Source organism: Saimiri boliviensis, chromosome 5, assembly GCF_048565385.1.
Source record: "Saimiri boliviensis isolate mSaiBol1 chromosome 5, mSaiBol1.pri, whole genome shotgun sequence".
NCBI classification, from domain to species: Eukaryota; Metazoa; Chordata; class Mammalia; order Primates; family Cebidae; genus Saimiri; species Saimiri boliviensis.
The window spans coordinates 122,981,078-122,997,979 of NC_133453.1; the positions used below are offsets into that span (position 1 = coordinate 122,981,078).

Here is a 16,902-nt window from a genome sequence, read left to right on the forward strand (position 1 = left end):
CTTACAAGCTGGGGGCAATTCTAAGAGAAGGGAATAATTGTTAGAGTCTACCACATGGTGGACAACCTATACTTGTATTATACTGTTATTTCTTTGAAAAGTGCTTTTAATATATTTCTTAATTCTTACTTGAACCTGTAGCAAAAAATAACCTGATATCTTTTTTGTATTTAGAATTCAATCATTTTTACATCCATTTTAATTAGATTAACTCCATTTGAGGTATGCCATTAAATACTTTACTAGCATTGAGCCTACATCTTGTTTTCTTCATTCTATCTTGACCCCTTCCCAGATATTGTGACATAACACTTTATATTAAGCATATTCTTCATTCTTCCCTCTAGAGCAGGCATCCCCAAACTATGGCCCGTGGGCCGCATGCGGCCCCCTGAGGCCATTTATCCGCCCCCCAGCCGCACTTCAGGAAGGGGCACCTCTTTCATCGGTGATCAGTGAGAGGAGCACAGTATGTGGCGGCCCTCCGACGGTCTGAGGGACAGTGAACTGGCCCCCTGTGTAAAAAGTTTGGGGACGCTTGCTCTAGAACATTTAAACCAGCTTTAGTCTATGTATTTCTGTGTATTCTCACTGTCTCCACCATCAGCACATTTTTATACTGTGCGCATTCCTAGAAAAGTTAACTATGAAACACTTTGTACATGCTCACACAATTGTATATTAGAGCCAGTGAGTACAGTATTAGAAGGCACGCAAACAAATCAGAAAGTATCTTTCTGTTCTATTCCTGTCCTTCACATCATTACCAGGAAGACTGTTCAAAATAACAAGATTTCAAGACACAGGCCATTTTAAAAGAATGTCCATTGTAAAAATCCAGAGAATAAAAGAGAAAGTCAGACTTCCCTATATTCTTTGTAAAAAATCAAATCGTGACCAAATGTGGACAATATTCAATTAGTACCTGATTTGACAAGTAGCTAAAAATCAACAAAAACGCCAACAATGAGAATCTTCAGAGGGAAAAATAAAAGAACCTAATAACAGACAGCCTAGTATCTTAAGAGAGCTGAAATAAACGGAACCAATCTGTAAAATAATGTATATTCCACTAGGTAAAACTCTGAAGGGAAGAAAAAAAATCTCAGATGTATAACCAACTAGAACACACTCAAGGGAGGTAAAAGTATTTCAGAAAACAGGAAAGCAATTGGTAGACAGGAGATATCTTTTGTTAAAAAAAAAAATAGGATAACAACCAGGCAGAAGAATTATGTCAAAACAGGCTATTGGAAACTTTCTGTTTATATGTAAATAAATCTAAGCATTCATAATTATCCTCTGTTTCACTGCCACAGTGAGAGAGAACAAAATAAGAAATGAGGCCATTTCTTGTATCTTAACACAAGAGAGGGGAAAAGTAAATAGTGAGTTCAGACACAGAGTCAACAAAAAGCCACTTCTAAAAGGATGTGAGATACTCATCCTGCCTGAAGGCAGATGATAGCTCTGGTATTGAGCACAGTCTTTGAACCTATTTTGTTTACATCTAAGATAGAAGAGAATAATAGTAATAATAATTAATATTTATGTAGTAATTACATTCCAAGTACTTTACATTAGTTATTAACTTGTTTAATCCTTACCCCAACCATGAGGTAGGCACTATTATTTTCCCCATTTTACAGATGTTGAAAATAAAGTACAGAGAAATTAAAGCATCTTCTGAAAGGTCCCAGAGCTACTAAGTGATGATGGCAGCACCTGGACACAGGCACTCTCGACTCCAAAGTCCTCATTCCTAACCTTAATGCTATGCTAGCAACATGATTCTAGCTGAAGTTATGATTTTTACATTACCTATGGTTGTTCAGTAATATGGACACAACAAACGCCTACATGAATTTCATGGGAAGCTCACAAAATTCATTTTAATTCGTTATGGGAGTCAGACGCTGTTCTGCTTGAGTTTAGAATCCCAGCTTTTTCAAGAACCAGCTCACTGGCTGGGGAAAGTTACTCACCCTCTCTCTCTGGGAGTGTTTTTTTATTTAAAAATACACACTGCTCCTTTCTGTTGAGAAGATTTTACTTCCCCACCCCACTGATACCAGACATGGCATCTGATTTGTTTTGAACACCGAATCATGGCTAGAAGCAGCACAAATAACTCCTGGGCAGAAGAGCCAGACAAGATCTTCCATGATCAAGAAGGACACTGGCCTGGGTCCTGAAGTGCACATACCCTGGAGCTGAGTAGCTGACCCACCTCACACATCTGGTGGGTAATTAAGATGGCACTGTGGTTATAACCCACTGGGATCTGGAGTCCATTTGTTACCATAACATAACCGCCTCTCTCGACTTATAAATTCTCTGTGCCTTAATGTCCTACCTGCTTCTAGGGTTGCTGTTGGCATTAAATGAGTTATTTTCATAAACCTTGTAGATAAGAAACAAAGTGTTAGTGAGCCAGATACTGACCTGAAGAGTACAATTAGAGAAAAGAACACTAGCGGAAACACTCCAAATACCAAATCAAATGCCTTTCTGGTTCTCAAATCCTTTCAACTGAGTTCTAATGTTACACTGGTCACCCTTTGAGCTTTCTGCAAACTTCACATATTCAACGCTCCCTTCTTGATCCAGTAATAACACATTCATTTACATGTAATTCAGGGCTTCATCCTTGCTGACCCAAAGGCTCCAGCTTTCCTTCTGTGAAATTTGGTTGTCTATTTGGACCATGAAGATATTCCTCCTCTTCCCATTTTCCTCTTTTTCCTCAGCTATCTTTCTCAGAAACTGAGTTGAACACCAGTTTCCCATATGTAGGATGCAATTTTAGTGAGATATTAACAGCTGTTATCTCTTTGTTTTTATGGGTAAAGGATTAGAAATTATTTTGACAAGTTTGTTCCTTGAGTTTTGACATGCTTCAATTTGCTAATGTACAAACTTTTATAATAAAGCATCTTACCAATTAATGTTCCACACAAATGGTTTTCAGGGGATACTGCTGACGACTATTCCTGATATGTTGTAATGGGCAGATAGGGAGACATCTTATGCCCGAGGGAAAGATATTATGAGGCTCCTTCCTAAACAACTTGAAAATCATAGACTACTACACGAGGGTCTTTGAGACCAATACACTCATTTTAGTGATAAGAAATGGAGGCTCAAAGAATAAAGAATGGAGAAAACAGAGGCTCAAAGAGGTTGAGTATCTTGTTGAGAAAAATAAAACTGAGTTAAAGAGCAAAACTGATTACAAAAGAGTCATCCGTGGATTCAAACTAGTCCTCTTTAGAGGCATGACTGTGTTTAAAAGGAAAACACACAGAAATGTAAGTACATGTGTTTAGACTAAAAAACATGTTTAAAACCAATCAACATATTTACCCTTTGTTACCTAGCATCTTTCTGGGTTTTAATTTGGCCCATTTCGAAAGTCAAAGGAGTTATTGGGGAAGGTAACAGTTAACAGACCCCAGTCTTTGGTGGGGATAAGTCAGGATCTAGGCTTATCTAAACTAAGATATAAAATAGGCAGCAAGTTACTCATTCTATCAAAAGGTTTTATTTAGTACTCACTTGCTGTACATATAACTCACTAGCTATTTGCTCTGAAACAACAATGATTAGAATGGCTCTCATATCCAACAAATGCTGAGACAGGCAACAGACAGGGTCAATCCTCAAAAAGTAAAACATGCTAATGGTACCTATGACAGTTTTTCACTGTTTTCAGTGGCAAATAAAACCAAAAGTTATTCTGCACACTTACCACTCTCATGATCTCTACATTTGCTTCTCTGAAAGCAGTGGGCTGAAGATTAATAAATCTTACAAGAAAACAAATGGAACACGTAAATGGCTGAGGACTTTGTTCCCTTTAATTTTATTCTAGTCAATTTCCCAAGCCCAGAAGAAAGACGTTTGCTAAAGCTTTGTGTAGTTTCTAGCAAAAATCACTTTCCATGTAACTAAATAGGTACAGAAAGGATGAACTTTTTAAGTGGATAATGATAAACCTCAGATTCGTAGCTTACATTATTCTTTTGCCACATGGCAAAAGCCATGTGGGTTTTCTCTGTTTCTTAGCTAAGGTCTCCTGTCTAAAAGACAAAGGAGAAAACAAAATCAAAGAGAAAAGGATTCTGCAGGCATCTATATAGAGGAAAAAATAAAATATTCAAAAGTTACAGAGCCAAGCATGGTGGTGAGCCTGTAGTTTCAGCTACTCAGGAGGATTGCTTGAGCCCTGAAGTTCAAGGTCAGCCTGAACTCTACGTCTAAAAATGTATATAAATTAAATACATGTTTTCAGTCACAATAAAGAATGGATATTGTCATAGATGGAAATTCCATTTAAACCTATCTATATATTTCTACTTTGGAGAAGGGCTCAAGCCATTGAAAAGAAAAGAAAAAGTACTAATAGACAAAGTTAGGAACTGAAATACATTCAAAAGACCAAAGGCATAACAACTAGCAATGTCCTACTTAGTCCAAAAGGAAAGAAAACCCATCAACAAACACAGGCTTCTTGCAAATGGAGAATGTCTTTAGCACACTACAATAAGACCGTTGTATGTGACACCTTGATAAATTAAAGAAACAGAAACACTGTCACCAAAAGAAAAGGAAGAAAGGAAGGAAATTCGCAAACAGTGCCCACAAAAGATGGATAAGAAAGTTTTAAGAGAACATGGGCACTGATTAAAGGCAAGCAAGAAAAACAAGATAGGCTCTATCTAGCTAAGCCCCCCGCCACATGCCTATTGTACTGTTTCCTTTGGCACCGACTACAAGAGAGTTTCATCATATGTCTAATAATAGTATTATTTATAAAATAGAAGAATAGCATCTTGATAAGAATATACCTCAATGGCAAAATGTCTCCTTCTATATAATCTGAGTGTATAGATGAAAAAGAAATGTTTTCAGAGTAACAACAATTACAAAGCAACCAGTGAACAAGATAAGCACTTGCGGAAAGAGTCACAGTAAATCTCTTCAACCTACTGGCTTCTCTGTTACGTGAGTCCAAGAAAGGATAACCTATTCACTGGAAAAACTTGCTTTGCTGTAAAAACCAGCTCATGCTACTACATTCCCAGGATGAGGAAAACATTAAAGAAGCAATAGAGGCAAATGGAAAAGGCTGACAATACAACCCTTTATAGTTCTTAATTCAGCATTATGTTCACTGACCTGTGATGTATAGGTCAATATGAAGACAACGATTTTGGAAATCACACACTCACACATAGAGTCCCTGCCCTCTGAAAGCTAGAAGGTGTTAAACAGCACTTTGGTCTATGACTTAACCAATACCCATTTTATGCAAGCATAAATACTGTCTAACTCTATAAATTTATTTTCAACACTGGCCAGTATCCCTGTATTATTATTTTGCTGACATTCATACATATTGTATTGAAATAAAAAAAAATCAAAAGAGTATTTCCACAAGTCCAAGTTTATAAACAATTGAATATATTCATCCATATATAAACATCTATATTTTGCTGAGGATAGATGCTTCCTATTTCCTAGTTTCATATACATTATATGTATAACTTAGTTACATTTAAACCAATGTTATATACCAAGTGCAGTCTGATGAGCTAATTCAAAGCCCATGTTGACAATTTGCTAGAGTTGAAAAAAAAAAAAAAAAAAAAAAACAACCACAATTAGCTAGTAGGTACCACATTAAGCCATCATTATGTGGCAGCTACTGTTCTACAGGCTTTTACATGCATTGGCTTATTGAATCCTTACACATCTCTTCTTTTTATAGATAAGGAACCAGAATTTTCAACTAAGCAGCCCACACTCTAAACCGTTTCTCCCCACATACATACAGAGGCGATTTCTTTGGAGCCTAAGTATTTGTTGGCTATTAATGAAAATTTTACTTTGTTGTGAAAACATGATCAACCAACAATAATTCAAATCACTGAAGAACCCATCAGGACTGTGGCAAGAAGGGCCAGACAACCAGACTAAAACCCGGCGGCAGACACAGGCTCCAAAGTGCAGCGGATAGGAACACCCCTCATGAGGGCTTAAGGGAGAAAGACAGGCAGGCAGTTTCGAGAAGTTCATACTGTGACAGAGTATGGCCACAAGTGCCAGATGTCAGGAAAGACAGGCTCTTATGAAGGGGATTTCAAGGCTGGCCATGAGTGGAGAGAAACGGATAGAACTCCAACTTCTGAAAGGTCTGACGGCCATAACATAAGGCCTTTAGATAAACAAAAGTACACTGCAGAATTTCAAGGCATCCCTACAGCATGGGGCAAATCAGCAACAAAGATGATATGAACACATTGCAGTGCTCTTAAGTTTACTTCCCAATAAAACTCATAACCATTAAACAAAACGTACTAGTATGCTATTCTGCCAAACTATGAGACCATTATTTCTCTGGACCCCGACAAGTCTGCCTTGGTCTCTAGGTCTCCACAACACGGATTCTCTGTGAGGAATAAGCTAACTCTTAGAACATTAATTTCAGCACTGACCATTGTATGTTCTTTAACGTGTTGCTCATATCTAGAGAAGTCTGTCAGGAACAAAGTCTAAAACTGTTTGTAGTTTTTCTGACTTCTCTTTAACCTCCATCTCTCAGTTCTCAGCTATAGGCTAAACTGTGTACATTCCTTATAATTGTCCAGGTGCTTCTAAAAGAAGTGTAGTTCATCCATGGCAAGAGAAGTCTTGACATCAAATTTTACTTTAAAAATAGTTACCTAAAGTTTTAAAGACTGACTTTAATTTTTAGAAGAATGACAAATGTTAAGGAAGGAACAAAGAAATAAATACATTTAGACACAGTAAGCAATTCATTCTTAAGTAAACATTTAAATACATAAATGTCCATCAGTCGAGACTTATGTCCCTAGTTGTTAACTGGCCTTATGACATACATTTTTTAAGACATAAATTATTAAGGTCACTTAACAACTAGGGGCACAAGTCTCAACTGAAAGACTCATTCCTACTCATTATATCCTCAGTGAACATTAGGTCCTTAGTAGAGGCTTACGGAACTGAAGCTACTTAACATCTGAGTCTCCGTTTCCTTATCTTCTGACTCTGGTTAATACAGAGGAACCAGAATCAATCAGAGTAATACGGTCAGTTTTCATTACTCACACAACTACAGATGTGTTCACCCACTAAAATGTATTTGCAACCCCAAGATCAATACTCATGATGCTTTCACTGTCACTTGCAGACTTGTACAGACCTGTGAAAATGTGAGTGACCAATGTGCGCAGTCCAAGCTGAGCTCAAGCAAGGTGACGTTCCACAGCTCTTGGTGTCCATTTTGTGATCTATTTAGTGCCACTTTTTGCATGTTTGTGCTTTCTGTTGGTGACTGTATTGATGAAAGTGGTCCCCAATTACAGTACTGAAGTACTAAGCACTCCTAAGTACAAAAATGCAGGCTGGGCATGGTGGCTCACAACTATAATCCTAGCATTTTGGGATGCCAAGGTAGTACATCACTTTGAGCTCAGGAGTTTGAGACCAGACTGGGCAACAAGGCAAAATCCCATCTCTACAAAAAATAATGCAAAAAAAAATGGTGGCTCAAAATACAAAATATGAAAAAATGGTTGCTTGTGCCTTGGTCCCAATTACTCTACAGGCTGAGGATGGAAGATTGCTTGAGCTCGGAAGCAAAGGCTACAGTCAGCAAAGACACATCACTACACTGCAACCTGGGTGACAGATCAAGATCCTGTCTCAGAAAAAATAAAGGCCGTGATATATCTTATGGATGAAACGTGTGTTACATAAGCTGAAGATATGAGTCATAGTGCTGTTGGCTATGAGTTTGATGCTGATGAATCCATATATGTTAAAAAGGTGTCTTTAAGCAGAAATACATGTAAAATAAATGTAGGGTTATGCACTGATCAGCTGAAAAAGGGAATTTATTATGCATGCCCTACCAGTGGTTTTAGGTTCTAAAAACATATATAGGTTAATAACCTATGAAGTGACCAGCATAACTAGGATCTCAAGGGAGTTTACCTACCTATAAGTAAAATGACTATTATTCTCTTACGTGTCCAACAAAGACCACAATTTAAAATATCAAACTTAGATCCAGTATATTTCATAGAAGATAACAGGAAAAATGAAATTCCATTTGAATGTTTCACTTAAGTCAATACATTAGAAGTAGGAAGTATTAAGATACAATTTAAAATCCATCAAAAGGCATTTGGATACTAAATCAGGTTAACATTGTTAGACAATATACTATCAACTCTACTAATCAGAAAAACACAGTCTTTTATTCATAAGCCTTCAAGTAAATCCAATTAAAATGGCAGCTTAAACTTGGGAATATCAGCCACAGGTCTATTACCACTATAGGTTTCAATTATGAAGCTGTCCCGAAAGTAGCAAACACAGGGTTTCAACTCAAAGTCCACGTAAGAGTAGAAACTCACCAAGAAATGTTCCTATTGGCTGAATCTAGAAAATTTACTTTAGGAAACATCAGTTCATTGCTTAATTTTTTTAAAAAGCTGTACCTTGAGACTTTGATTAATTATGACAAACTATTATATACCTAAGCAGAGATAGATCTATTTTTTAATTTTGCATACAAGTATAACAAAGTAAACTCTTGCTTGATAGAGTTAAGACCACTCTAATTCAGATCTCATTAATTCAGAATCAAGAGCTTTGACAGATATTTCTTTGTTCTATAAAAATATAAGAATAGGCCGGGCGCGGTGGCTCAAGCTTGTAATCCCAGCACTTTGGGAGGCCGAGGCGGGTGGATCACAAGGTCGAGAGATCGAGACCATCCTGGTCAACATGGTGAAACCCCGCTTCTACTAAAAACACACACACAAAAATTAGCTGGGCATGGTGGCTCGTGCCTGTAATCCCAGCTACTCAGGAGGCTGAGGCAGGAGAATTGCCTGAACCCAGGAGGCGGAGGTTGCGGTGAGCCGAGATCGTGCCATTGCACTCCAGCCTGGGTAACAAGAGCGAAACTCCGTCTCAAAAAAAAAAAAAAAATATATATATATATACACACATACATATATATATACACATACATATATATATACATACATATATATATATAAGAATAAAAGGATAATTGACATTTAAAAAAGCTAAAGTTTTAGAACATTGTATTAAAAAGTGAAGAAAAAAATTGTAGACTTTGAAAGCATATGACTTATTTATTTATTCATTCAATATTCATTAATTCCATACACGCTTATTGAGTTCTGCTCTGGGCCAGCCATCGGAAACTCCCAGGAGAACCAGTAACAGAACAGCTTTTCTGAAGCTCACAGTCTAGTAGGTGAGACACACATGCAAACAAATGCATTGCACGGTGATCAAGACAACTGAAGATGTACCTGCAAAGAAAAATGTTACTTAGCAGAGGCCGCTGCTTTGAAAATAACCCTTTAAAAGATGTCTCACCTCAACATTGAAGGCTCTTCCCCGGGAACACACTTTATTAACTCAGCTCTAATTAATAGGAAAACTGCAAAAATCATGCAGCTACAATTCCCTGGAAATAAGAGAGAAATGTCATGCCCTCAGAGTGGTTTGTATCATCACCTCTCCCCTTCATTCTCAAGTCACTTTTGCCATCCAAACTTCAACTAATGAAAAGTAACCAAGTTAATCAGAAGGTGAAGGCATGGGTCCTATACGTGGTAATTCTGGCTGTTAGAAGCATAGGAAGGAGAGCTCCACCACTGTTGCCAATGAAAACTTGTCATTTGCTCTCATGCAAAAGAGAACACAATTACTGCTATCTTGAGGTTAATTGGCTTAGTCAAGTGATGGAAAGTTTACTAACTGTAGTTTTTCTCAAAAAACTGACACATTCATTATATTAGCACCTATTTTATCCTTTCTTACCTCCTCCTCTATTGTGTATCACAGATATACAATATATCTGTGATTCCATGCCCTTTCCCAGATTTAGGATCTGAATGGCTCATCTGCTTGAGGCTCCTGGAGAGAAATAGAATCAGTGGATGGAACTTGATCCCCCAGGTGGCCCATGGCCAAGGCAGTGGCCTCAAGCCCAGCCTTTGGTTAAACTCTCTGGTGGTACCACAGCCAGGGCCTCCAGATGGCCCCAGGACCGCAGAGCCTATAGCATTCTATGACTAACTGTAGAAGGCTCTCAGTCTTGTGCATAAGAAAGAAGCTCCTTCATGAAATGGCTTGTCTCCCTGTTCAAAAGAAAACACAGGCACTGCTGTCTTTGCTTATTTTTTTCTCATTCAGTCAGTACCATCCAGTACTTACTTAACATTTGTCTAGTTTCTCCTAAAGGACTTTTGGAAAAAACTCCAAAATCTTTTTTAGCAGCCCCAACAGGGTACACCCCAAAGCAAAGCATATTTATAAATCAAAGAGTTCAGCAGCAACTTCTAGCCTTATAGAATTCTCTAGGCGAGGAGGTTCCATGAAGATGTGTTCTGCAGGTAAGTGTGAAAAAACATTGTAAGTATTAGAGGTCAAGGTCCTGTTTCCAGTTCTTCTACCACATAACTGTTTAGTCTTACAACCTGTCTGGTCTCGGTGTTCTCATTACAAAGCAAGAGGAACGAATGAAAGAGGGTCTGCAAAATCCCCTTCCAATTCCCTCAGTCTGTATGTTACCTGATAATATATCTTCTATTCTAGATTAATAATGAACCCCAATTCCTTTATGAGATCCTTATGTCATACATACAATCCTTAATGTTAAAACAGGGTTTAAAATACCGTTGTATAGTTAATTATACTGAATTCCCATAAATACGGATTTTTCATACTTGCCAATCAAATTAATTAGCCAAATCCACTTATCAAAATCCATTTAATACATTATGTGCTGGCATCTTCTAAAATATGTTCACTTATTATGTTTACTAGAAAGAATTTTTAATGAGCAGCTGCCTCAAAATTAATTAATGTATATAGCTTATGCTATAAAGACAGAAGCCAAATCCCATGAATACAATTTCAATGAAGAGCTCACACTACAAAATATAGCAAAACTCCAACTGATAGCCCATTTATTTACAGCAGTATGTGAGTCAACACATTTACAAGACCATGAAACAAACAGTTGCGGTATTCATGTAGATTCTGAGTACTATATTCTGTGAAATACCACAACATGAAATTCTAGCAAATTAAGGAAACTCTATTCGCGCCTCATTTTTTTCCTGTATACTTTATACAGGAAGTAAAACTACTCTTCTGTTATAGAATCAGAGCATAGGAAAATCAAGGCATTTGACTCCACCAGCTACATTCTGATTTTTTCTATTCTTCAAAAATCTCAGACCAAAGAATTATTTTACAGCCCATTCACTAATTGCCTTCAAATCCTGCTACTTTTTATTTATACCCTGTTTATGTGCTAAATTCTAAAGAGTTTTTGAAGGAAACCAAAGTAAGTTAAATAAAACTGAAACACTGCTTTGCCAACATTTTTTAAAAATCCAAGTCAGGTGTAATTAAAAGAAAATGATGATACAGCTTGCTAGCACTTGTTCCATTTTTAAGAACAAATGTTCGGACTTACCTAGGGGATGTTTCCATCTGCTTCTCTCAGTTTGGTTTCTATGCTTTAGCTTTAATTATTATATGTAGGCAAATTACCAATGTCTATCTAACAGTAGCTAACCCTGGCCTTATTTTTTTTTTTTTAATCCTTTACCAGAACTAAAATCAGATTTTCTCAAACAATATTTTAAAAACTAGTCTTACATTAGCATAAAAGGAGAGCCCACAATCACACGTTGGGGAAAATACAAACCTCGTTATCATTGACAAACATTGTCTAGAGTTGTGGATTCCAGAGATACAAAGTTAGCCATACAGACAGAACACCTAGTCTTCTAGAGACCAAAATCCAAAATTAAAGTGAAGGTGTATTTTAAGAAATGGTAAACAATAAAGATAATAAAAAATAGTAAGATAAAACCATTAAACAGATACCAATACATTAGAGTTGGAGATCCAAATATACGCATTTCTAGTTTAGTAAGTTAGTGACTTAGTACAAAAGTGACATGCAGTCACAGCAGTGACAAAACTTGGCCACAATAAAGCCCCAATGAAAAGCAAATGCTCCAATACAGTGTCCGTACACTTCACCCTTGCATGCCCATCTCTGATGCACCCCAAAGTGGCTGCATAACTGATTTATTTTTCATCCAGATGGCTGGCGTCCTATACAGACTTACAATGCTGACTGTGTCTTGGGGATGCTTATTCAGTGAGTCTTGAAAGCCATTATTCACTAATTTCATGTGGAAATAAAATTTCAGCCTCCCATTGTGTACAAATAACTTGGCCACTTCCACCACGTACAAAAAGTGCTTTTTTGCCAGGCGGGAGAGGACGGCTGGAATGCAAAACCCTTCCTGCATGCCTCCCTGGCCCGGACCCAAGATGGCATATGGCAGTTCCACCAACCACCTCCATATACAATACTAGGTGAATGCTTTAAGCAAACCCTAATAATGTGATTTACAAAGCACTCACTGGATGGCTGTCTTCTGCATCCATTTTCATTCAAGATAGATTAATCTTATTTCATGAGCAGTATTTTGTTATATTCTGTTCCTTGCATTCACCCTCCTCCCTACATCTTTCTTAAAAGAAATAACATTTTTCTAAAGTTCTGTATATCTAAAAAGAATCATGAGTTTCCAAGTTTTCTTACCTTAACATTTTCTTATTCTAGAATTTATCTTCCACATAGAATTTACTTTCTGTTTCAAGTCTGCAACCAGCAGGCAAAGAAAATTGGTCTTTAGAGAGCAAGTTAAACATTTTAGTTAAACTCATGAGCTTTGAATGAAACATTCCCACGCTGTGCTTATAAACAACTATTGATATTTTCTGTAACTTCATTCCAGAAATTGTTTGCTTTTAAATGTCAAAGAGCTCTCTTCCTCACCCTATTTTGGGTTGTATTTCGGTCAGCAGTGCTGCTCATCAGTAATAAATACAAATTCCTATGTAGAGACACACTTACATCACATACTGGAGCTGAGAAGCTCAAAGTGTTTTACAAACATTATCAAAATCACTAATGACTTCCAGCTCTGGAATCTGACTTCTGGATCTGCCTCAGAAGACTTATTTACATCATCTTTGCAAATTATAATTTGTATTTATAAATACAGGCATTTATCTAGTACTCAGCAATGAACACAAGTGATAGCCCGGCACTGACATTCATTTTCAACTGTGGTTCCAACTGAAGTTCCCAGAGATGTAAGATATGACTGTCTATGGTAACCCTTCCTCTTTTGATTCTGAGGAGTAAGTGGCATTTCCTCTCATCTCCTACTTTCATCTACTCTGTCACATAACTCTGTTCCTCACCAGTGGCATCTGCAAGGGACAAGCCCTCCTTCTTTCATGTATTCCAGGAATGTGGTTTCTCCACAGGCCTTCCCCAGGCTTGTCTCTCAAATAAATGAATTTCAGAATGAGATGGGAGATAAGGAAATAGGGATATTGTAGATATTAAAAGTAAAAATGACCAAGGCAAAATAGCTCCACATCGCTATTCTGAATTATACATCTACCTTCTGAACGTAACCAATGCTGTCAGAATCCAACTTGGTAAGTACTCTATTTTCCTTTCCTTTTTAAAAAATCTGATAGAACATATATGAAAATCAACTTTATCTTATCCTGGAATCACATTCTACTATAATGAAGGAGAGACACCCATGCATCAAAAAAAAGTAAAAGCAAGAAAGTGGCTCTAAGCATGGAGGTGATATCCAGATACAAACAGGGCTGGTTCCAGAATTTCTAACTGGGCTTCAGAGAAACAATCTTGTTAGAACTAAGAGGCAAACTATTGGTCTTGAAACTGCATTTGCAGAACCAGATCACCCTTCTTATTTGGACTGTGGGTTTATTAAGAGTGTTGGGGTGGGTGGCTAATGGAGATTCTGCCTTTAACGATGTTAATGCAAACTGTGGTGTAGCCCTGGAAACAATACTGCAACTGCATGCAGTATTATCAGCCACATCTTTCTTAGAAGTCAGTTTCAATCTATGGACTTGAAAAGAAATACAAATGAGAAAACGCTTTTGAAAACCAACGAAAACACTCAAGGATGCATAAATCGAAATTGATAAACATGTAAATAAAGCAAAAGCGAATGTTCATTTCTCTTCCTCTCATATTTGCAGGTCACTACATGATAGAGTACTTTGGACCACAGATCAGAGCATGATTAGTACAAGTGTTAGATGACCATAAAACTGAAGTTACACAATACACCCCAATGTACAGTTTATGTCCCAAAATAAAGACTTTGTCATAATCATGTTTCTTTCACATTTAAAGTATTTGGTGTTTTTGACTAACCATATTATGCTGCAAAGTCAAAAGTAATCACTTTTAGGGTCCTTTGAGAAATCATTCTTCATACTTACATTTTTTAAAAACAAAAAGGTTAGGAGCAAATAATCCTGGATTCTTCCATAATTAAAGTGCAACCCCCCCTTTTAAAATCACAAAATAGAGTTTAAATTGGCAGGAGAGGGAGCTGCCCAACAAAACTGTACCTAGAGAGAATCTTTCCTGTAAGTCCTTTTTGAACAATAAGTGGTTCTAATCAAATTATGGATGTATGACAAGATTCTCTCAACAAAGGAAGTCTACACCCCTAGGAGAAAAGAGATTGAATGAAGCATTTCATAGCATTTCATCTATGGAATAACTAGCCCCTCTCCTGAAAAATATTTGCTTTGGTATCTACCATAAAGCAGTAATGTAGTAAAGGAGAAAATGCTGTGACAGTGTTTTCTTTTGATTCAGTCCAGTAGCTATGGAAACTATCTTTTAAATGCCAATTGGTCCTCTTCCCTGCAACCACATAAAATAAAATGGTTTCTTACTCTCACGGATTCCATGGCTGGAAGCTTCATTTCTCAACATGTTCAACTTATCTAAACCCTCTCCAGCTTTTGTTCAGTATTTGTGAGCTGAAACTATCCTATTTGATTGATACTGTGAATTTAAATTACAAAACACATGAATGCATTTCTAAATAAGACTGCAAGGAGTAATAATGTCCAAACAACAAGTAAACATTTGTTAAACCTGCTTGATGTGCTCCAAGAAATACAACGTTTGCTTCTTTCTCCTTTCTTGTATCCCTTCTTCTGACGTAAAAGTGCGTGTAATTCCCATCACTTGCAACATCACCAGCCCTGGTGTTGTTCTTTTTAGTGCCTGTGCATACACTATAGGCCACAAGCCGCAATTCAAGGTTAAGAGTTTCCTTCTATTTAAGATTTTTCTTGTATGGCTCCCTCAACAGAAAAATGGTAGACAAGCTAAAATATAAACTGATACTAGGGTTGGACTGTTTTTCTGCATGGATTTTGATTGTATCCCATTCAAAATGGAATCATCTCCAGAAATCTCTGTCTAAATTTATTCATTCTTTAGTTTTTTGAGATTCATCATTTTTATATCCTTAACTATATTTAAACTTTTCTTTCAGTAAACAAATTTGATAAAGATGGATATCCTTTGGGTTCAGCTTCCCACTTCAATATCACCTTAGTTCGTCTTTATTGTCAAATCCCCCTGTAATCTATCTCTTTATAAGACCCTCCCTCAGATTTTGAAATTTACAAATTCAAAATAAAACAAACTGTTATGTTCCAACATGCATTAACTCTTCTCACCAATTTTTTTCTGTGTCACTTTTCCCTTTAACCTCCAATCAGTCTCATACAATTTTTGGCAGCGTATATTTACAGAAACCTATTTTATGCATAGTTAGCATGAATCTTAAAAAAATTAAAGACTATAATACCCAAGACACTACTAAAGAAGAACAACAGAGTTATAGGCTTAACCACACCTTAATAAATACCACAGAGATATAAAATTGAAACAGTACATTTGAAGCAAAAAATAAACAGGCCCATGGGACAAAATGAGGAGCTAGAAACAGACTCACTAATAAAATAGTCACGAGATATACAAGAGTGACAAGAGAAAGTATGGGAAATGTCTTCTCATACATGATTCTGGGTCAGTTGGACACCCATAGAAAAAAAAAGTGACTGTTAACCTTTAATTCATACCACTAACCAAAATCAATTCCTGAGGGACTACAAATATAGGAGAGAATATAACAAAGCTTCTATAAAAAATAAACCCAGAACATAAGAACATATCTTGATGACTTTGGAAGAGGCAAAATTTTCTTAACACATAGCAAGCACTAGCATAAAGGACTTTATTAATTTTAATAAATCTATAGAGAAAAAATATATCTATAATATCTACACCTAGTTAAAGACGTGAAGATACCAAGTGTCTGTAGGCAAATACGTGGAGAAAACGGAACTCTCTTCCATTGCTGGTGGGAGTATAAACTGGTACAAACACTTGGGGAACTGACAGAACATATGTATATCCAAGAGCCAACAAAATACTCACGAAAAATATGTACAAGCCTATTCATAGCAGCACACTACACAGAAACCCCAGGGCGGGACATATCCAGTTGTCCATCAGCAATCAACTACATAAATAAATCGTGCTGTATTCATTGAATGAAATATTGCCCCATAACTAGAAAGAAGTGTTTACAATTACTTGCAATGATATAGGTAAATAACACAAATATTATATTGAATGAAAAAAGCCAAAAAATATATATATAAGTATTGAATCATTCTATACATGTAGAGCTCAAATATGGAAAAAACAATTTATGGTAACAGAAATCAGAATAGTATTTGTATGACAAATGGCATGGAGTGAATTCTTGGATTCTTTCCCTTGACCTGGGTGCTAATTACATGGGTGTTTTCACTTTGTGAAAAATCAACATACGAACACTTGATTTGTATACTCTTCTGTGTGTA

The 16,902-nt window shown here is 36.7% G+C and overlaps 1 protein-coding gene across 14 annotated transcripts in view; it reads right to left on the bottom strand.

Moving 5' to 3' along the window:
* NCKAP5 (NCK associated protein 5) overlaps positions 1-16,902 on the bottom strand; it is a 986,396-nt gene that overhangs the window by 562,808 nt on the left and 406,686 nt on the right. The window contains exon 2 of one of the 14 annotated variants that reach the window (XM_074399889.1): positions 9,448-9,538. The exons of 12 other annotated variants lie outside the window; for them this stretch is intronic. In XM_074399889.1, coding sequence (XP_074255990.1) covers positions 9,448-9,524 — 77 coding nt within the window. In that variant the 5' untranslated portion in view covers positions 9,525-9,538. Of the gene's footprint in view, positions 1-9,447; positions 9,539-12,706; positions 16,681-16,902 lie in introns of those variants that run through there. One more of the 14 variants, XM_074399894.1, reaches the window with a different exon arrangement.